The 16,121-nt window shown below is 38.6% G+C and overlaps 1 protein-coding gene across 1 annotated transcript in view; it reads right to left on the bottom strand.

The window, feature by feature from the left end:
• Positions 1 to 1,293: 1,293 nt before the first annotated feature.
• The window catches only part of LOC136863998 (U-scoloptoxin(19)-Sm1a), a 29,082-nt gene continuing 14,254 nt past the window's right edge, over positions 1,294 to 16,121 (bottom strand). Inside the window, exons 2-3 of the mRNA XM_067140492.2 lie at positions 11,498 to 11,668; positions 1,294 to 5,067 (exon numbers count right to left, since the gene is read on the bottom strand). Coding sequence (XP_066996593.1) covers positions 4,934 to 5,067; positions 11,498 to 11,668 — 305 coding nt within the window. The 3' untranslated portion in view covers positions 1,294 to 4,933. The remainder of the gene's footprint in view (positions 5,068 to 11,497; positions 11,669 to 16,121) is intronic.

Here is a 16,121-nt window from a genome sequence, read left to right as displayed (position 1 = left end):
GGAGCCTGACTCACTACTGCTGTGCGTGGTACCTGTCCAATACACCGTCATCTCGTGCTGTGTCCATGTACTATGAGTGTCATGCTTGTATGGTAGCACCGTGAAAATGTGAGGAAAAAAGTTGCTATGACTTATGCCCCAACCCTCTTTATCTTCCGCGTTAAGAGGATGACCTGTAGAATACGTTTTAATAACACATTGCTATGGTTTGTGCGTTGTGTTGAGTGTGATGTTCTGTCAGTGAAATGTACGAAGCATGTTTTCAAGTAAGTATCGTTTTTTTTTTAAATATGGCCTTTGCAACACTTCGGTAGTCGTTCAAAGCATGCGTGCTCAGTACGTACACATAGGCTAGCCACAAAATGCAATTACGAAAGCATTCGCCCGTACTTACGTTTGGTTGTGCAAATTGATAATGCCTCTGATAATTAACGGTCCCGCCGAGTGTGAAGTACGCGCTGTGATTCGTTTTCTAAATGGAAAATGCAGGAAAGCTGTTGAAATTCATCGGAAGATTAGTGAATTGTATGGAGAAGACACTATCAGCGAAGGAATGTTAAGAAAATGGGTTAGAGCATTTAAAGAAGGCCAGGCTAATGTCCACGACGAGAAGCGTAGTGGGCGACCGTCTCTCATTACTGAAGACTTCGTGAACAATTTGATGGAAAGGTTCGAGAAAACAGACGCTTTATGATTTCATCATTAAGTTATGAGTTGCCTGAAATTTCAAGGAGTGTTATTTATGAAATTGTGTCAGGACGCTTAGATTAGCAGAATTTGTGCTCACGTAATCCAAACAAACGGCATGGCACCCTCACAAGGGGGATTCTGTTGCTTCATGAAAACGCGCGACCTCATGTGGCTACTATAACCCGAGACCTCATCGCTTCATTTGGTTGGGAACAATTTGATCACTCTCCGTATCATGACCTAGTGACTACCACTTGTTCCTGCAATTGAAAGCATTTAGATCAACGCCACGACGATGATGACGACCTAAAATCGACCGCGCAGCACTGGCTGACACATCAAGCGACAGATATCTACGAGGGTGGAATTCAGAAGCTAGTTTCACGATATGACAAGTGCCTTGATATGCTTGGAACTTATGTTGAGAATTAGTTTAAGATACAGGCCTTCATGTAAAAATAAGAATTATTTAAATAATTTTATCACTTTTTTCTATATCAAAACGTACTTACTTAAAAACACTCTTCGTACTTACATTAGTATGAATTCATGATTTAATAATAGGACATGACAAGGGGAAAATTGAGGGCAAGGCATGCTGTGTTTGTTTAAACAAATTCTTCAATACACATTTTATTACGGATAAACTTATTTAATAACAATTACATGTATAGTCGCTCAAAGAATGAGTGCATGTTATTGTATTTTCCACACATTTAATATTTTATCAGACTTAATTTTAATCATTATCAAAATATAACTCATCTGTGGATACCCAAAACAACCACATCTATATGTTCAATTATTATTTTTGAGAAAAGAGTACCTGCGAGGAACTTACAAAATACCATGCGCTCATTCCTTTTTTTTAGTGACTCTACATAATACAGTAATATGTCACTTTAATATGAACAGTTCTTTTATCACTATGGAGAGTCAAAAATACATTTTAGCTCAAATAAGACATAATACGTATTTAGAGCGATTTTCTACACATTACTTACTAAAGCACGCTATGATTCAGCCTAATTTAACGTACTCTGAACTCTTAATACCTAAACTCAATCTTCTCCTATCCATGTAATATAGTTCCATGGACGATTGATGCGTTTGCAAGACGGAGTTGTCTCAAGGGGAGACAAATACTTTATTTATTTCGTTATTCATATGTCAACTCTTCATAAATGATATTCTTATGACCTGCAGTAAAATATTTCAATAATTATATTGACAAAGTTTGATAATATTATGTTTTCATCCATACAGTGACAATACTACCTTGGTGTAGATTATCATACCCCCGACAATAAGAGGCATAGGAAGAGAAAATTGCAGAAGTTTAGTTCATAATTCCTGTACGTAAGTGAATTTGAATTCATGGAAGGTACATGGGGAAGGAAAATGTTTTGAACATTGAATATTATCATTTCATATCAGATTTAAGTTGCGTGATCTCCCAAAGTATTTGACTATACATGTTACATATTAAATAGAAAAGGAATCATTTTGTGATTTCATTGCCGATATAAACGCTCTAAAGTGTTTCTGATTCAATGGAACTTTTACTCAATAAAATCACAATATAAGATTTAATTTTAAAATAATTTACAGTATCATACATAGAGATGTTGAGTCCAATGCACATGAGTATGCAAAACAGTCAAATGTTTCATGACTATGCATATTTAACATGCTACTATAAATATTCAATAATCTAAAATTACACCAACTATTTCGCAGTCATTTTATACTTTTAAAGAGAAATGTGATGACAATTTGATAAGTTACCAAATACCGATAATCGTGTCAAAAAGGACGCAATTCTTGTAAATATGTTTGTCAACTCATAAGATTATGAACTATTCACTTCATGTCCGTATCGACATGACAATCTAACAATCAAAGAAATATTTAGCCACCTAATCGATACCTTTATTTGCCTTTGGCAATTTTATAAAATAATTAATATTACATGTTTTGACTGCTTCGCAGTCATCATCAGCTACACTCGCATAGTCTTAGGTGTTAATGAGGTAAAAGTATGCACAATATATGTTCTCGTATTAGCCTTGTTAACTTCTCATGGGAAACTTAAAATTTTTGTCTATTGGGAGAGGATGGCGGTAGTGAGGGGGGACGGGCTGTGGGGAAGAATGCTTAAAAAGTTATTAATAACTTGTCCTTGACTAAAATGTTGTTAAAAATTCTCTGCTTCCTATAAGAAGATAAAAACGCCTTTTATGTCTCTTTTTTAGCTTCTGTTCGGAAGCGTATTTGAAAGAACACTGTTTAACTTTTCACCAACTAACTACTTGAGATGTTATTTTAAAGTATTATTAAAACTTATTCTTAACTAAAATAAGAATTTAACTCCTCGACTGAAAGCTGGCATATGGTTTTATTAGTATTTTAGTTGAGAATAAGTTTTAATAATACTTAAATAACAACTCAAATAGTTAGTTGGTGAAAAGATAATTAGTACTTTTTTTTCAAATACGCTTCTGAACAGAAGCTAAAAAGGAGACTTAAAAGACGTTTTTATCCTCTCATTGGAAGAGGAGAATGTTTTAACTATTTTAGTTAAGGACAAGCTATTAATCACTGTTTAAGCATTCTTCCGCACCCTCAAACCCCCCATCACTAGCACCATCCTCCCCCAGTATCATTTTTTAAAAGTTTCCCATAAGAAGTTATCAAGGCTAATACCAGAACATATATTGTGCATACTTTTACCTTATTTACACCTGAGCTTACGTGAATGTAGCTGATGATGACTGCAAAACCGTCGAAACATTTACTATTAATGATTTTACAAAATTGCCAAAGGCAAATAAAGGTATCGATTTTGATTTTTAGAACTCATAAGATCTCACACTGTGAGATTTTGGAAGTTAAATATTTTACTTGGGGTATGAGGCAGAAGTTCTTCAGATCCTGTAGAGTGATTTTCTCAATATTTTGAATAAAATAATTTTCTAACCCAAAACTACGACAAAGTTGTAATTGAGGGATAAGATTAGAAGAATAGATATGCGAAATGCAATAAAAGCTTATCAAGCCAAATATTGTTGTCTTATAAGTTATGCATTTTATATTTTATTTACTGTAATTTCATCTATGCACATTTTAAGTAGGATGTCCAATGTATTACAGAAAATAACTTAATGAATACTCTCTCACTGAGAGACTTTATGGAACTGAAATTTTCCACTGCATAGAAAATTAAATGGTATCTCTTGCATACACGAAACGAGCAATATCCCTGAAGAAAGTATTTTTGAAATTGTTATTGAAATTCATTGTACGTCCGTGTTTACATACAAGTTGCACTGAAGACAGTCACTGCCTCTTCTAACTGCTTTCGTTTATATATACTGTATATTGTATAACATATAAATTATATTCAAGATAACGTCAAGTAACAATTACTCATAACATTGAAAAAAGTAGGCTTGTATTTCTCTGTGTATCAGCCAAACTTGCAAACTAGTGATAATTCGAGGAGTATCTGTTCAAAAGGTGTTATTTCCACTTCAAAATAAAAATTGGCATATCTTCCATATGCATTGCCGCAGTTGAATACGATCGAATGTTATAAGAAATCCACACCATATAAGATTTAATACCTTAAAATTTGTACCATACCCGGTCATGATACGTTCCATGTGGCCTTTATTATCCATTTTATGCGTTTTCCCCGCAACTTTCTTATGATGGAAATAGCCCCTTTTGAACAGACATTCCTTGATTATTCTTCTACTTTGATTATGTCCCGACAGATGGATTCATGTTACCAAAATCAGAAGTAGGGGAGACTTAAATACATAGAAGCCTTTAAAAAATAGTAATCTTCTATGAAGCATTAGAAAATAATACCGAAAACTGAGTATGTTATATTTAACACTGGTTTTGAATAAGTTATACAGCAGATCATTGACTGCTGTGCATTTTAATCCAACTATATGTTACACTTCGGGAAATCATACGGCTTATATACCAATAGTCTACGGGTAATGATCATATAAGCACATTAGTCAGTTAATTTACATACAGTTCTCAATACAATACTATGCCTTAACTGGAAATGTGGCAACTTAAGTTAGGTATTTTGAGTCTTCAGAAGCATGCTTCAGAGTAAATCTAACTCGTCTAAGGTACAAAATGAGATTTATATTTTAAAGCTAATGTGGCGACAAAGAAGTCAGTGGTGCAAGTACTTCATCTTTACGAAGAACCAAGCAGTCTAAGTGACCAGAATGCAGCAAGTTTCTCCTGCCGCACAGTCTTCGCCTTTCTCTTCCCAAAGTTGACGACCACACTTGAGTTTAGGGCGGCAGATCCCACCTCGCGCGCTGCATCTCCTTTCCAACTCCGACACTAGACAAGAAAAACGAAATAAAAGACATTTTATAGTTCTTCAAAATTATTCGCTCTGTGTTCACCTGTATTATAATGAAAGTGGAAAAATACAGGGTGATCCACTACTATATCCCTCATTTTATTTCATTATTATTCTGTCATTAACAATGCTACATGGTTGCTTTCAACTCTGCACCAGCATTAGCAGCATACAGTTGCAGTCGGGGCCCAATGTTCCTGACAGGCCGTTGCAACATGTCGTTTGGGACCCGCGCACACTCTTCCCTATTGACTGCTTCCAATGTGTCCAAGTCACGCGGTTTCTTGCCATACACCTCCTCTTTCAAATACCCCCAGAGGAAAAATCCAATGGGGTCAAGTTTGGTCTTCTCGGAGGCCACTCAATATTTCCGCGACGTCCAATAACGCGGCCCGGAAAAGCATTGTCAAGCCATTCTGGCGAAATCAATGCAAAATGGAGAGGTGCCCCATCGTACATAAAGTCGCAGGTTGAAATAATGGGATAAACACAAGTTTGTAGCATGTTGCAACGGTCTGTCAGGAACATTGGGCCCCGACTGCAACGGTGTGCTGCTAATGCTGGTGCCCACATTGAAATATGAAATGACAAGGACCTAGTACATAATAGAATTGAAAGAAACCATGTAACATTGTTAATGACAGAATAATAGCGAAATAAAAATAGGGATATAATAGTGGATCATCCTGTAGTTTGGCTATAACTATGTTCTAATGCAATGTCAGCCTAATGTTTTCACAATGGCAGCCAAATTTTAATATGGGAATTTATTTATTTATTTATTTATTTATTTATTTATTTATTTATTTATTTATTTATTTATTTATTTATTTATTTATTTATTTATTTATTTATGACTTTCTGCACATGGTGGATCTCAGGCTATGAAGCCTGCTATTATGCCAAATCATATAATATTATTATACACCTGCATAAATATAATATACTGAGCATTACAACAAAATTAAAAGTAAATGTAATATAATGTAAAGTAAACGTAAATTGTAATTTAACTGAAATTTAAATTATCATAAAAATAATTTTAAAATTATTAAATGAATGTACAGTATTTACTATTATTAAAACTAAATATCGAAACGTTTAAACTATAATGTTACTAACCTTATATTTACATATTATTTATTTAATAATCTGAGTAGAGAGTTTTAGAGTAATTAATCTAAATGTACGTAAACTTTCCGGCACATTCTTCTGAATAGCATTAGGTTACTTATTTCTCGGGCCATAGTAGTTTATTTTCCGTTTCAGACTCGTTTTTTTCTTTATATCTTGTATGAGTAAATACACATCCACTTGATAAGCAGCCCACAAAGCCAGAAAACACCACGTAGTTCGAAACGAGCCAGTGGATGAGGATATAAACGGGAAAATACTGATAACGGCTTATATGTACTGTAGATCGCAGTAAACAGATAATAAACTGCACGATTTTATATTTAAATATATTTTCTTTACATTCGCAATTAATCCACTAAAATTTGGACTTGTTTCAGTTTAAAATATTTTCAGCTGCTCCAAAATACGTTCATCATTCAGCCGGGATCTGTATTTTGACTTTGCATAGTCCATTTGTGAAAACAGTTGCTCATTCGAGTGAATAGAAGCGAACGTATTCAAAATTTTGGTTGCAAATATCTTTAATTTCATGTGCCTAGCAAGTGAGAAATGTTTGAATTCATCTACATCAACTTACATTGTCTCCTATTGGAATGCAGAAAATCTGCTCTTCCCATTCATCATGAAATGTGCGTTTAGGCGCTAATTTCGTTGGCTTTGAATGCGCCATGAAGACTTCCAACTGGAACTGCGCTGCTGCCCACCCTGGCCGTTATTCAGGTTTACGATGCGAAAGAGTGACAGATTAATAAACACTGACCTCCCACTGAACTCTTGTAGTATTCGTGAAGGTCAAGAACCACTTGTAGGACGAGAACCAACAAATGAATGTTTAACACAGATGAAAAAAATATGACAGCTCCGATTAAAACTAATAAAGGTACTGTACGTTTCTGAAAAGCCTGGCGCATTTTCCCCCCGGAGATTCTACATTACAGCTCAGAAAGTCCAATGCCTTCCAGAGAAACAAACTAATAACACGACCTAGTTGGCAGAGTGAAAATTACAGAATTAATTATATCAACGTCCACCTCTGTGGTGCAGTGATTAATGTGATCAGCTGCCACCCCCGGAGGCCCAGGTTCGATTCCCGGGTCTGACACGAAACATTTTGAAAAGTGGTTCGAAGGCTGGAACGGAGTCCGCTCAGCCTCGGGAGGTCAACTGAGTATAGGGGAGTCCGATTTCCACCTCAGCTATCCTTGAATTGGTTTTCCGTGGTTCCCACTTCTCCTCCAGGCTAATACCGGGATAGTACCTAACTCAAGGCTACGGTCGCTTCCTTCCCTCTTCCTTGTCTATCCGTTCCGATCTTGTCATCCCCCAACAAGGCCCCTCTTCAGCATAGCAGGTGAGGCCACCTGGACGAGGTACTGGTCCTCCACTACAGTTGTACCCACGAACCGAAGTCTCACGCTGCAGGACACTGCCCTTTTGGCGGTAGAGGTGGTATCCCTCGCTGGGTCTGAGGGAAAAACCAACCTTGGACGTTAAACTGATTAAGAAATAAATAAATTATATCGACCGTCGGTTAACACCAGATTTCTTGGTATATAGAAGGAGAAAATTATATGATTAAATGTCTTTAACATATTCTAAATATTTGCGAGGGCCGAATATAATGTTTATGCAGGTTGGATAGGCCTACGGACCGCCATTTAGAATACTGTCTACCGAGCTCGATAGCTGCAGTCGCTTAAGTGCGGCCAGTATCCATTATTCGGGAGATAGTAGGTTCGAAGCCCACTGTCGGCAGCCCTGAAAATGTTTTTCCGTGGTTTCACATTTTCATACCAGGCAAATGCTGGGGCTGTACCTTAATTCATGCTACGGCCGCTTCCTTCCCACTCCTAGCCCTTCCCTGTCCCATCGTCGCCATAAGAACTATCTGTGTCGGTGCGACGTAAAGCAACTAGCAAAAAAAAAAGAATATTGCCTTCCCAGTTATGTGTTGAAAATTATTTAGAAATGGATTGTTGCTCTTCTTCACCGGAAGGAACATCATATAAACAGAAATTGGTGATAGTATGCCTATGTATCAGAGATTGTAAGGGCTACCCACAAATCCAGCTTGCGTTGTTGTAGATGCTTTTTTTTGCTAGGGGCTTTACGTCGCACCGACACAGATAGGTCTTATGGAGACGATGGGATAGGAAAGGCCTAGGAGTTGGAAGGAAGCGGCCGTGGTCTTAATTAAGGTACAGCCCCAGCATTTGCCTGGTGTGAAAATGGGAAACCACGGAAAACCATCTTCAGGGCTGCCGATAGTGGGATTCGAACCTACTATCTCCCGGATGCAAGCTCACAGCCGCGCGCCTCTACGCGTACGGCCAACTCGCCCGGTGTTGTAGATGTTGATGCTGCTGCTGTTGCTGTTGCTATCGTTCTCTTCAGATGCTATGGAGCCAGGTGTTCTTAGTGTGTGAATTATATTCAATAACCTATTTTAACGTAAGATATCTACTGATTATTGTAAAAGCAAAGCCTTCTCTGTACAATCCACGACGGTCGTTGGAGGAGTTTCCATTGTTCGTAAACTAAGCTCTAAGTGGTATAGAGTGGTTAAATTTATGCTCGGCCGTCTTTGTTTCTAGGGATCATTTCTAATGCGGATCTCCAGAAATAGAAGCCTTCTTTCTAATGTTCTCGATTTCTTGAAGAAAAATCGAACCCACGTCTATCCCGGTTAAGGGGTCGATTACCTAGATGTTAAGCCCCTTTAAACAAGAATCATCATCATCATCATCATCATCATCATCATCATATCCCAGTTAACCGAACAGACCTTCACAACCTTGGTCGGGCAGGGAATAATAATAATAGTTGTATAAGAATATCACTAATTATCATCCACCTTTAGTTGAACTCTATGATTGTATCTAGCTTTCGTTAGTAATGATTGAAACACATGCTACAGGACATTAGCAAGAAAAGGTGATTAGTTGCTAAGAGCCTGCAGGGAAGGTGGTCATGTGGTATGACCGGCCAATGATGAACACATCTAGAATAGCATCGCTCCCCTGTCACAGATATAACTGAGAGACATATGATCTTTGATCCACTCAGTCACTATGAGCGCAAAAGAGATGCACTAGCTGATATGCATACGTCAGCCCGAGGAAGAATAAAATACATTTGAACGAGCGATTATTTATATGGACGGCGTGGAGATAGCTGAAGGGTACCAGGGAAACAATAAAATAATGTGTACATGAGGATTACAACGCACAGTGTTTATACAAACAAAAAATAATACAATAACTGAAAATGAAGAACTACGTATTTAATGCAGCAAAGGCAACCTACAAAATTAATCTAATGGACGTTTGGTAGCGATTGATTGATTGCAGTGTTTCAAAACATCAAACATCACAGTGAGGGTATATGGTCCTCATGCGAACATCCGATTAGCCATTCGATTGCTTGGTTTTGCGGATATTTTTGTCAACTTCAATTTGTTCTCTTTCTAAATGTTTAAAGAGGGCTACATCCTACGAAGACTTGGAAACTTGTGACGATCCATTCCATTGTACTGTAAATAGTATATCTAGAATTATATTATTTTTGGACTGAAACCTCAGCAGCCACCCATATACAAGGCCGGATATGCCAACATCTCACTCGCTGGCCACAGACTCTTCCTGTAGGTTAACCACTTCCCCCCTACTGTAGCCAGTGGACTCAAACAGATGACTTGCGTCCAAGGCAGTAGTATCAAGCTCAAGTGCAAACCATATCCGTTCCTTTAGTTGTCGGTTTATTTCCAATTTTATCATTTCCTATATTTGCACATTATGCCGGACTATATTTGGTTACCATCAGCCCGATGATTGATAAGTGCACCTTCAGTTCGAAGGCAGAATGTTAATTATATGTAATTTAGTCCAAAGACGACCAGCTGCCGTAAAACGCTTTTAGCCTTTTGATCTTTAGCAGCAACTCTCATTACTCATAATCCACATTGATTTCGTTAATTGTCTATCTGATGAGACAGTTTTTAGGCTTTTCACGAATGTTTATATTCTTTTCCACTTAATCTCTATCTTGAGTGAGAACTGTTAACTTACATCTAGATAGGCAGATTTAAAAAATAAATAATACAATATACCAGAGTTAAGCGTCTAATGTGGTTACGCTCATTTTCACGGCACAATTTTGGTCCTGGCCTTTCATTACCCACGGTTATCCACACCAATTTCGTTGTTGATCTGTTAGGTGAAGCCAATTCTAGGTCCTTTGATCTTCAGTAGCCGCTTTCATTTCCCATAGTTACCCACAGTTGCTGTGACACCAACCCTAGGTCGAGGGATGTATTCAGTGCTTCTGTGGTGGTTGGCAGTGTGGCGTGTTATATGTAGATGAAGATTTGTATTAAGACGAACACAAAGACCCAGTCCCCAAGCTAGAGAAATGAACCAAACGTAAAAAATAGTACAGTCATAAAACAAAATGAGACCGAGCTCGATAGCTGCAGTCGCCTAAGTACGGCCAGTATCCAGTATTCGGGAGATAGTGGGTTCGAACCCCACCGTCGGCAGCCCTCAAGATGGTTTTCCATTTTCACACCAGGCAAATGCTGGGGCTAAACCTTAATTAAGGCCACGGCCGCTTCCTTCCCATTCCTAGCCCTTTCCTGTCCCATCGTCGCCACAAGACCTATCTGTGTCGGTGCAGTGTAAAGCAATTTGCAAAAAAATGAGTGTATGAAATTGAACCAAAAATAGCGAAGCATACTACAATAGAAGAGGTAAAAGTGGTTTCAAATTGGTACTATAAATGAATAATCTGTATTGTGATAGAATAAAATCAATAATCGCACCAATCGAAATGGCAGAATTGCAACAACTACCTGGGTAGTACATCTTTCGTTGGTAGACTGGACAATGTAAATGCAGTGTTAACGGATAAAACCTTCAGTGATTTGTCTGTTTTAGCTTCTCGATTTGTCCAACTAGCTGAATCATCTCAGAATTGTTTATGCTAAAGAAATTAGAACAATATAAAGGGCGATATTGGAATGGCATGAAGTAACGTACCTGAAAGCTGTCATAAATCCCACACCTTGAGACATTTCGTCAAAGAGCCAATGGCTAGAACATTGTTTGAGCGACATCTCCTTTACAGCTGTTCCAAAAAGAAAGATTGTCAGTAGATTGCGCAGGAAATCTAACGGTGATGGCGACACATATGACGGTTCTACTGTTATACAGTTGCCTCCATCGATCTAGTTTGAGTTTGAATTTGAGTGAACATTCCCTTGGTGATACTTACATCCATGGCAACATTCGACACCACGGGCCTGCTGTTCCGGACACAGTCCTTGTTTCTCACTGAGTTGACCACGGGGACACAGTTCCTTCAGAAGACAGAGACCTCCTTCTTTTAAACAAGGTTCTTCGTGGGTATTTACTGGGGCAAGAGCAGCAGGTGTCGTAGAGGTAACTGTAATTAAAACAATACATCATGCATAGTCGTTTGTTCACTAAGTCGTATTTCAAACGCCCGTAAGAATGTACATTATTTGTTATTCATCTTACGGACGGGTACAAATATTGTATGGTTTAACAAAATAATAATAATAATAATAATAATAATAATAATAATAATAATAATAATAATAATAATAATAATAATAAATACAACAGAGAAACTGAAATACATTACAAGTCATGCGACAAGTGCCACAACACATAGGGGCCTACGCATATCCACACATTTCTGAAGTAAGGGTTAGTGCACAGAATTAATATTTTGTTCAACAACACCACAATGTATGTGCTCTTGCCGATAGTTTGCTGACAAATTCTCAAAAATCTCTCTGGGGCATATAGCATAGGTATATGTATTACAAATTGTGTTTGTTTCTACGAATTCTACCAACATGTTGCCGTTCTTCATGCGTTTCAGACTGTTTGATAACAAATACACACGATAGTTATCCTTTGCCTGTCTGCCAGCTTATATTTCTAGTATCACTGAGTGGATTGGAGCGAAAATCGGTATTTTGTATCCAACATTGTCGCATTTTATTTTTCTCAATTTGCTTTACGTCGCACCGACACAGATAGGTCTTGTGGTGACGATGGAATAGAAAAGAGCTAGGAGTGGGAAGGAAGCAGCTGTGGCCTTACTTAAAGTTGCCGGTGTGAAAATGGGAAACCACGGAGAAAACTCTTCAGGGCTGCCGACAGTACGGTTCGAGCCCACTATCTCCCGGATGCAAGCTCACAGTTGTGCGTCCCTAACCGCACGGCCAACTCGCCTGGTAGTCGCATTTTAAATCAATGCTGCAGTTTATCACTGTATCACTCATGAATGTGGGTTATGGGGGAACCGTAAAATATTTGACATCATTTATAATAACCCGAGTAATTTGGTGAAAATCATAATTTACTGCATAGACAGATTAATAAAATTCCAGAACCATCATATTACTCGTTAGAGAGGAGGTTGTAGGGTAAACATATTCATAAACATCTGAGCGCTGATTGGACCCGAATAGACCAAATTTTCCACTTCTCTTAAATCAAGTGAATCCACTATTGTAATGCTATACACTATAAAGTAATGAAGTAGTGGCTAACTCGTAACGTTAATGGTGTCACATTTTGTGCCGCTAGACATTCGTTTCCTTCAGAATGCCTCAAACATTTGCTGAGAAGACGCTTGTTTCCGTCACGCTCACATCATTAGCAACGCTGTTACAGTAAGTTTGCATCTGTGATATTTTACTGTTGCGTCTTGATGTACTCAACATAGTACTACCCACTGTTATTGCGATACTAATATTGAACATATCCATTTTTTTAAAGTTGTTTTACGTCGCGCCGACACAGATAGGTTTTATGGCGACGATGGGATAGCATAGGCCTAGGAGTGGAAAGGCAGTGGCCGTGGCCCCAGTATTTGCCTGATGTGGAAAAGGGAAACCACGGAAAACTATCTTCAGGGCTGCCGACAGTGGGGCTCGAACCCACTATCTCCCGGATGCTAGCTCAACCATTATTATTGGCTCACTGGAGCTACACTGACGAACCCTCCGTTTGATGTCAACTTCAGTATTTACTCAAGATCTGTTGCAAATGACTATATAAGTGGCAAGGACAGGCGCTGGGAATTGCAGACAATGAACTCCAGTCTCATTGCTTATCTCACGGATGGTTGTATGTTGCATACAGGAGTAAGCATTACTCTACAGCCCTTTGTTTGCGCACCTGAAAATACAACTAATAATTTTGTATATCTGGGGGCACATAAATAACTCTGAAGTCGGTTTACGACACTCATGATTGGTGCCTCAGTAGCAGCATGAAGTACTACTTTGATCAGAAGCAGTGACATCCACAACGACCACAACAATCAATCAACGACCGACACGTACCGCGGAGGACACAGATCATATTTCTGTTTTACCATATCGTGCAAACGTGACTCTGGCAGACACAACCTGCACAGACGGGATCTTCCTTTGAAAAATAGGCATTCGCTCTGCTTCTCATAAACAATAGAATGGGGACGAAAGGATTGTACAACTACTGTTTCTGTTTTCCATATGTGTACATTTGACAGTACTTATTGTTGTGTATGAAGTATTGCTTTATATGGAATTGAAACTTGGATATTAGGTGTAAGGGGAAAAACGAGACTACTTACGTTTGAAGCTTGGTGCTACAGGAGATAACTGAAAATTAGTTGCAGAGAAATGGTCACGTATGAAGAGGTAAAATGAAATGAAATGGCGTATGGCTTTTAGTGCCGAGAGTGTCCGAGGACAAGTCGTGATGAGGAAGAAATGATGATGGAGACGACACATACACCCAGCCCCCGTGCTAGCGAAATTAACCAATTATGGTTAAAAGTCCCGACCCTGTCGGGAATCGAACCCGGGACCCCTGTGACCAAAGGCTAGCACACTAACCATTCAGCCATGGAGCCGGACAACGAAGAGGTATTTAGAAGAGAAGGAGAAAGAAGATGTTTTATGACACAAATAAAAAGACGGCGAGATCATATAATAGGCCATATACTTAGACATGATGGGTTATTGAAGAAAATAACAGAGGGTTCCATAGAGGGAAAAAAATTATAGAGGACGACCAAGATTAGAGTAAATGACGCAAATATTAGATGACATGATATGTTATTTCTACTACGAACTGACAGGAAAGCAGGGAAACGCGAAGAATGGAGAGCTGCTGCCAACCAGCCTGACGGCTGATGACAAGAGAGAGAGAGAATAGCAAGAAACGAAATAGACACGAGTTTGAATGCGTAGGCTACTGCCAGATAACAAAAGAGCATATTCCTAGAGAAAAGTAAGAGGAAACATATATATCTACTGAAAATGTGATTTTATTTGTATTGTTTGATGAATGAAAAGGGACTGCCTGGCCGAAGCAGTAAAGACGTTATCGGTACACCAATGAGGACGTGGGCTCGATTCCCCGTCAAAAAGTAGCAAAAATTAAGAAATGAAATTTCCACTTCCGGAGTTGCACATGGCCCTGAGGTTCATTCAGCCTACACCAAAAATAAGTGCCAGGTTAATTCCTGGGAGCCAGGCAAATGCTGGGGCTGTACCTTAATTAAGGCCACGGCCGCTTCCTTCCAACTCCTAGGCCTTTCCTATCCCATCGTCGCCATAAGAACTATCTGTGTCGGTGCGACGTAAAGCCCCTAGCAAAAAAAATCCTGGGAGAAAAGGCGGCCGGACGTAGAGCTAATCACTCTATATCCTACCAAATGCGAGGTTACAGATAGTGGAAGACTTTATCTTCCACCCCTCTCAGAGCCTTCATGGCCTGTACGAAGAGGACTTTGTTTTTTGCCGAATGAAAACATGATAAAGATAACTCCCAAAATAAACTTTTTGCTTCTATGAAATTCTGAACAAATTGTAAAACAAATAATATTCTGCATTTGATTAGGAAATAGCACTGATCACTGCCGAAGTAAATGTTATTTTTATGTAAGGAGTTCATTTCAAAACAAATTCTATGTCTATATGTGACGGTTAAAATACGTAACTTTTAAACAAAATTCTAGTTTGGCCTCACTCCGTTTTAATGGCGCGTTCCTTAACTTTCCATTTTATCTTCAATCGTATGATAATTTCAGGTTAAGTTGTTATTGGCCGTGAGCTCTATTAGCTTAAATTATTAATGATGATAGTCGTCCTAGAGTAGGACTGGAGGTCAATCCGATTCGAATAAGGGTTCAGGTGACTGCTGGTATCCTGCGTGTTTCCGAGTTAGAGTCTAGAGATCTAATCTCGGGAGCTACACTTTCCAGAATCAAGTGGAACAACCCATGGTTATCGGTGGAATTTGACGACAGATCGTTAAGGTTTTTGTTGTTTTTTGCTGCTTTGAAATATAATTAATTATGGTTTTATACTTATTTGGCCCTTCAGGCAACATTGTGAACTAGATAGGCCATGCTACTATGAATTCCGCTTGTCGTTGTTACCCACGTCTGATTATTTCATCACTTTTTCTTATCTTGCTTTTTATTTATTAAATCCCACATTAAATTACTCAAGCCTTTAATGTCATTTAGACTATATTTGTTCCCTTAGTCATGTCAGCAAGTGACAAAGAACCATAAAACACCCCTGAGAATACAAGAGTTACTCAGAAATGCCACCGACTCAGCCAGGTAAACCTTTTAATGCTGAATTGTTGCAATTAAGGATTCAGTAAGAGTAGTATAACTGTAAGCTGCGTTCAGGAGATGGTTGGTTCGAACCCCACCGTCGGCAGTCTTGACGATGGTTTTCTGAGCTTTCCTCACTTTCACAGCATATGACCACGACCCCTTCACTCCTAATCCTAAACCTTCCCTACCCCGGCATCTTCGAAAAATCTGTATTCGTCAGCGCGACGTTGAGCGGCTA

This window comes from Anabrus simplex, chromosome 2 (assembly GCF_040414725.1).
Source record: "Anabrus simplex isolate iqAnaSimp1 chromosome 2, ASM4041472v1, whole genome shotgun sequence".
Classification (NCBI taxonomy): domain Eukaryota; kingdom Metazoa; phylum Arthropoda; class Insecta; order Orthoptera; family Tettigoniidae; genus Anabrus; species Anabrus simplex.
The sequence above is the reverse complement of the archived record's forward strand: the minus strand, read 5'-3'. Positions and strand labels throughout refer to the sequence as shown.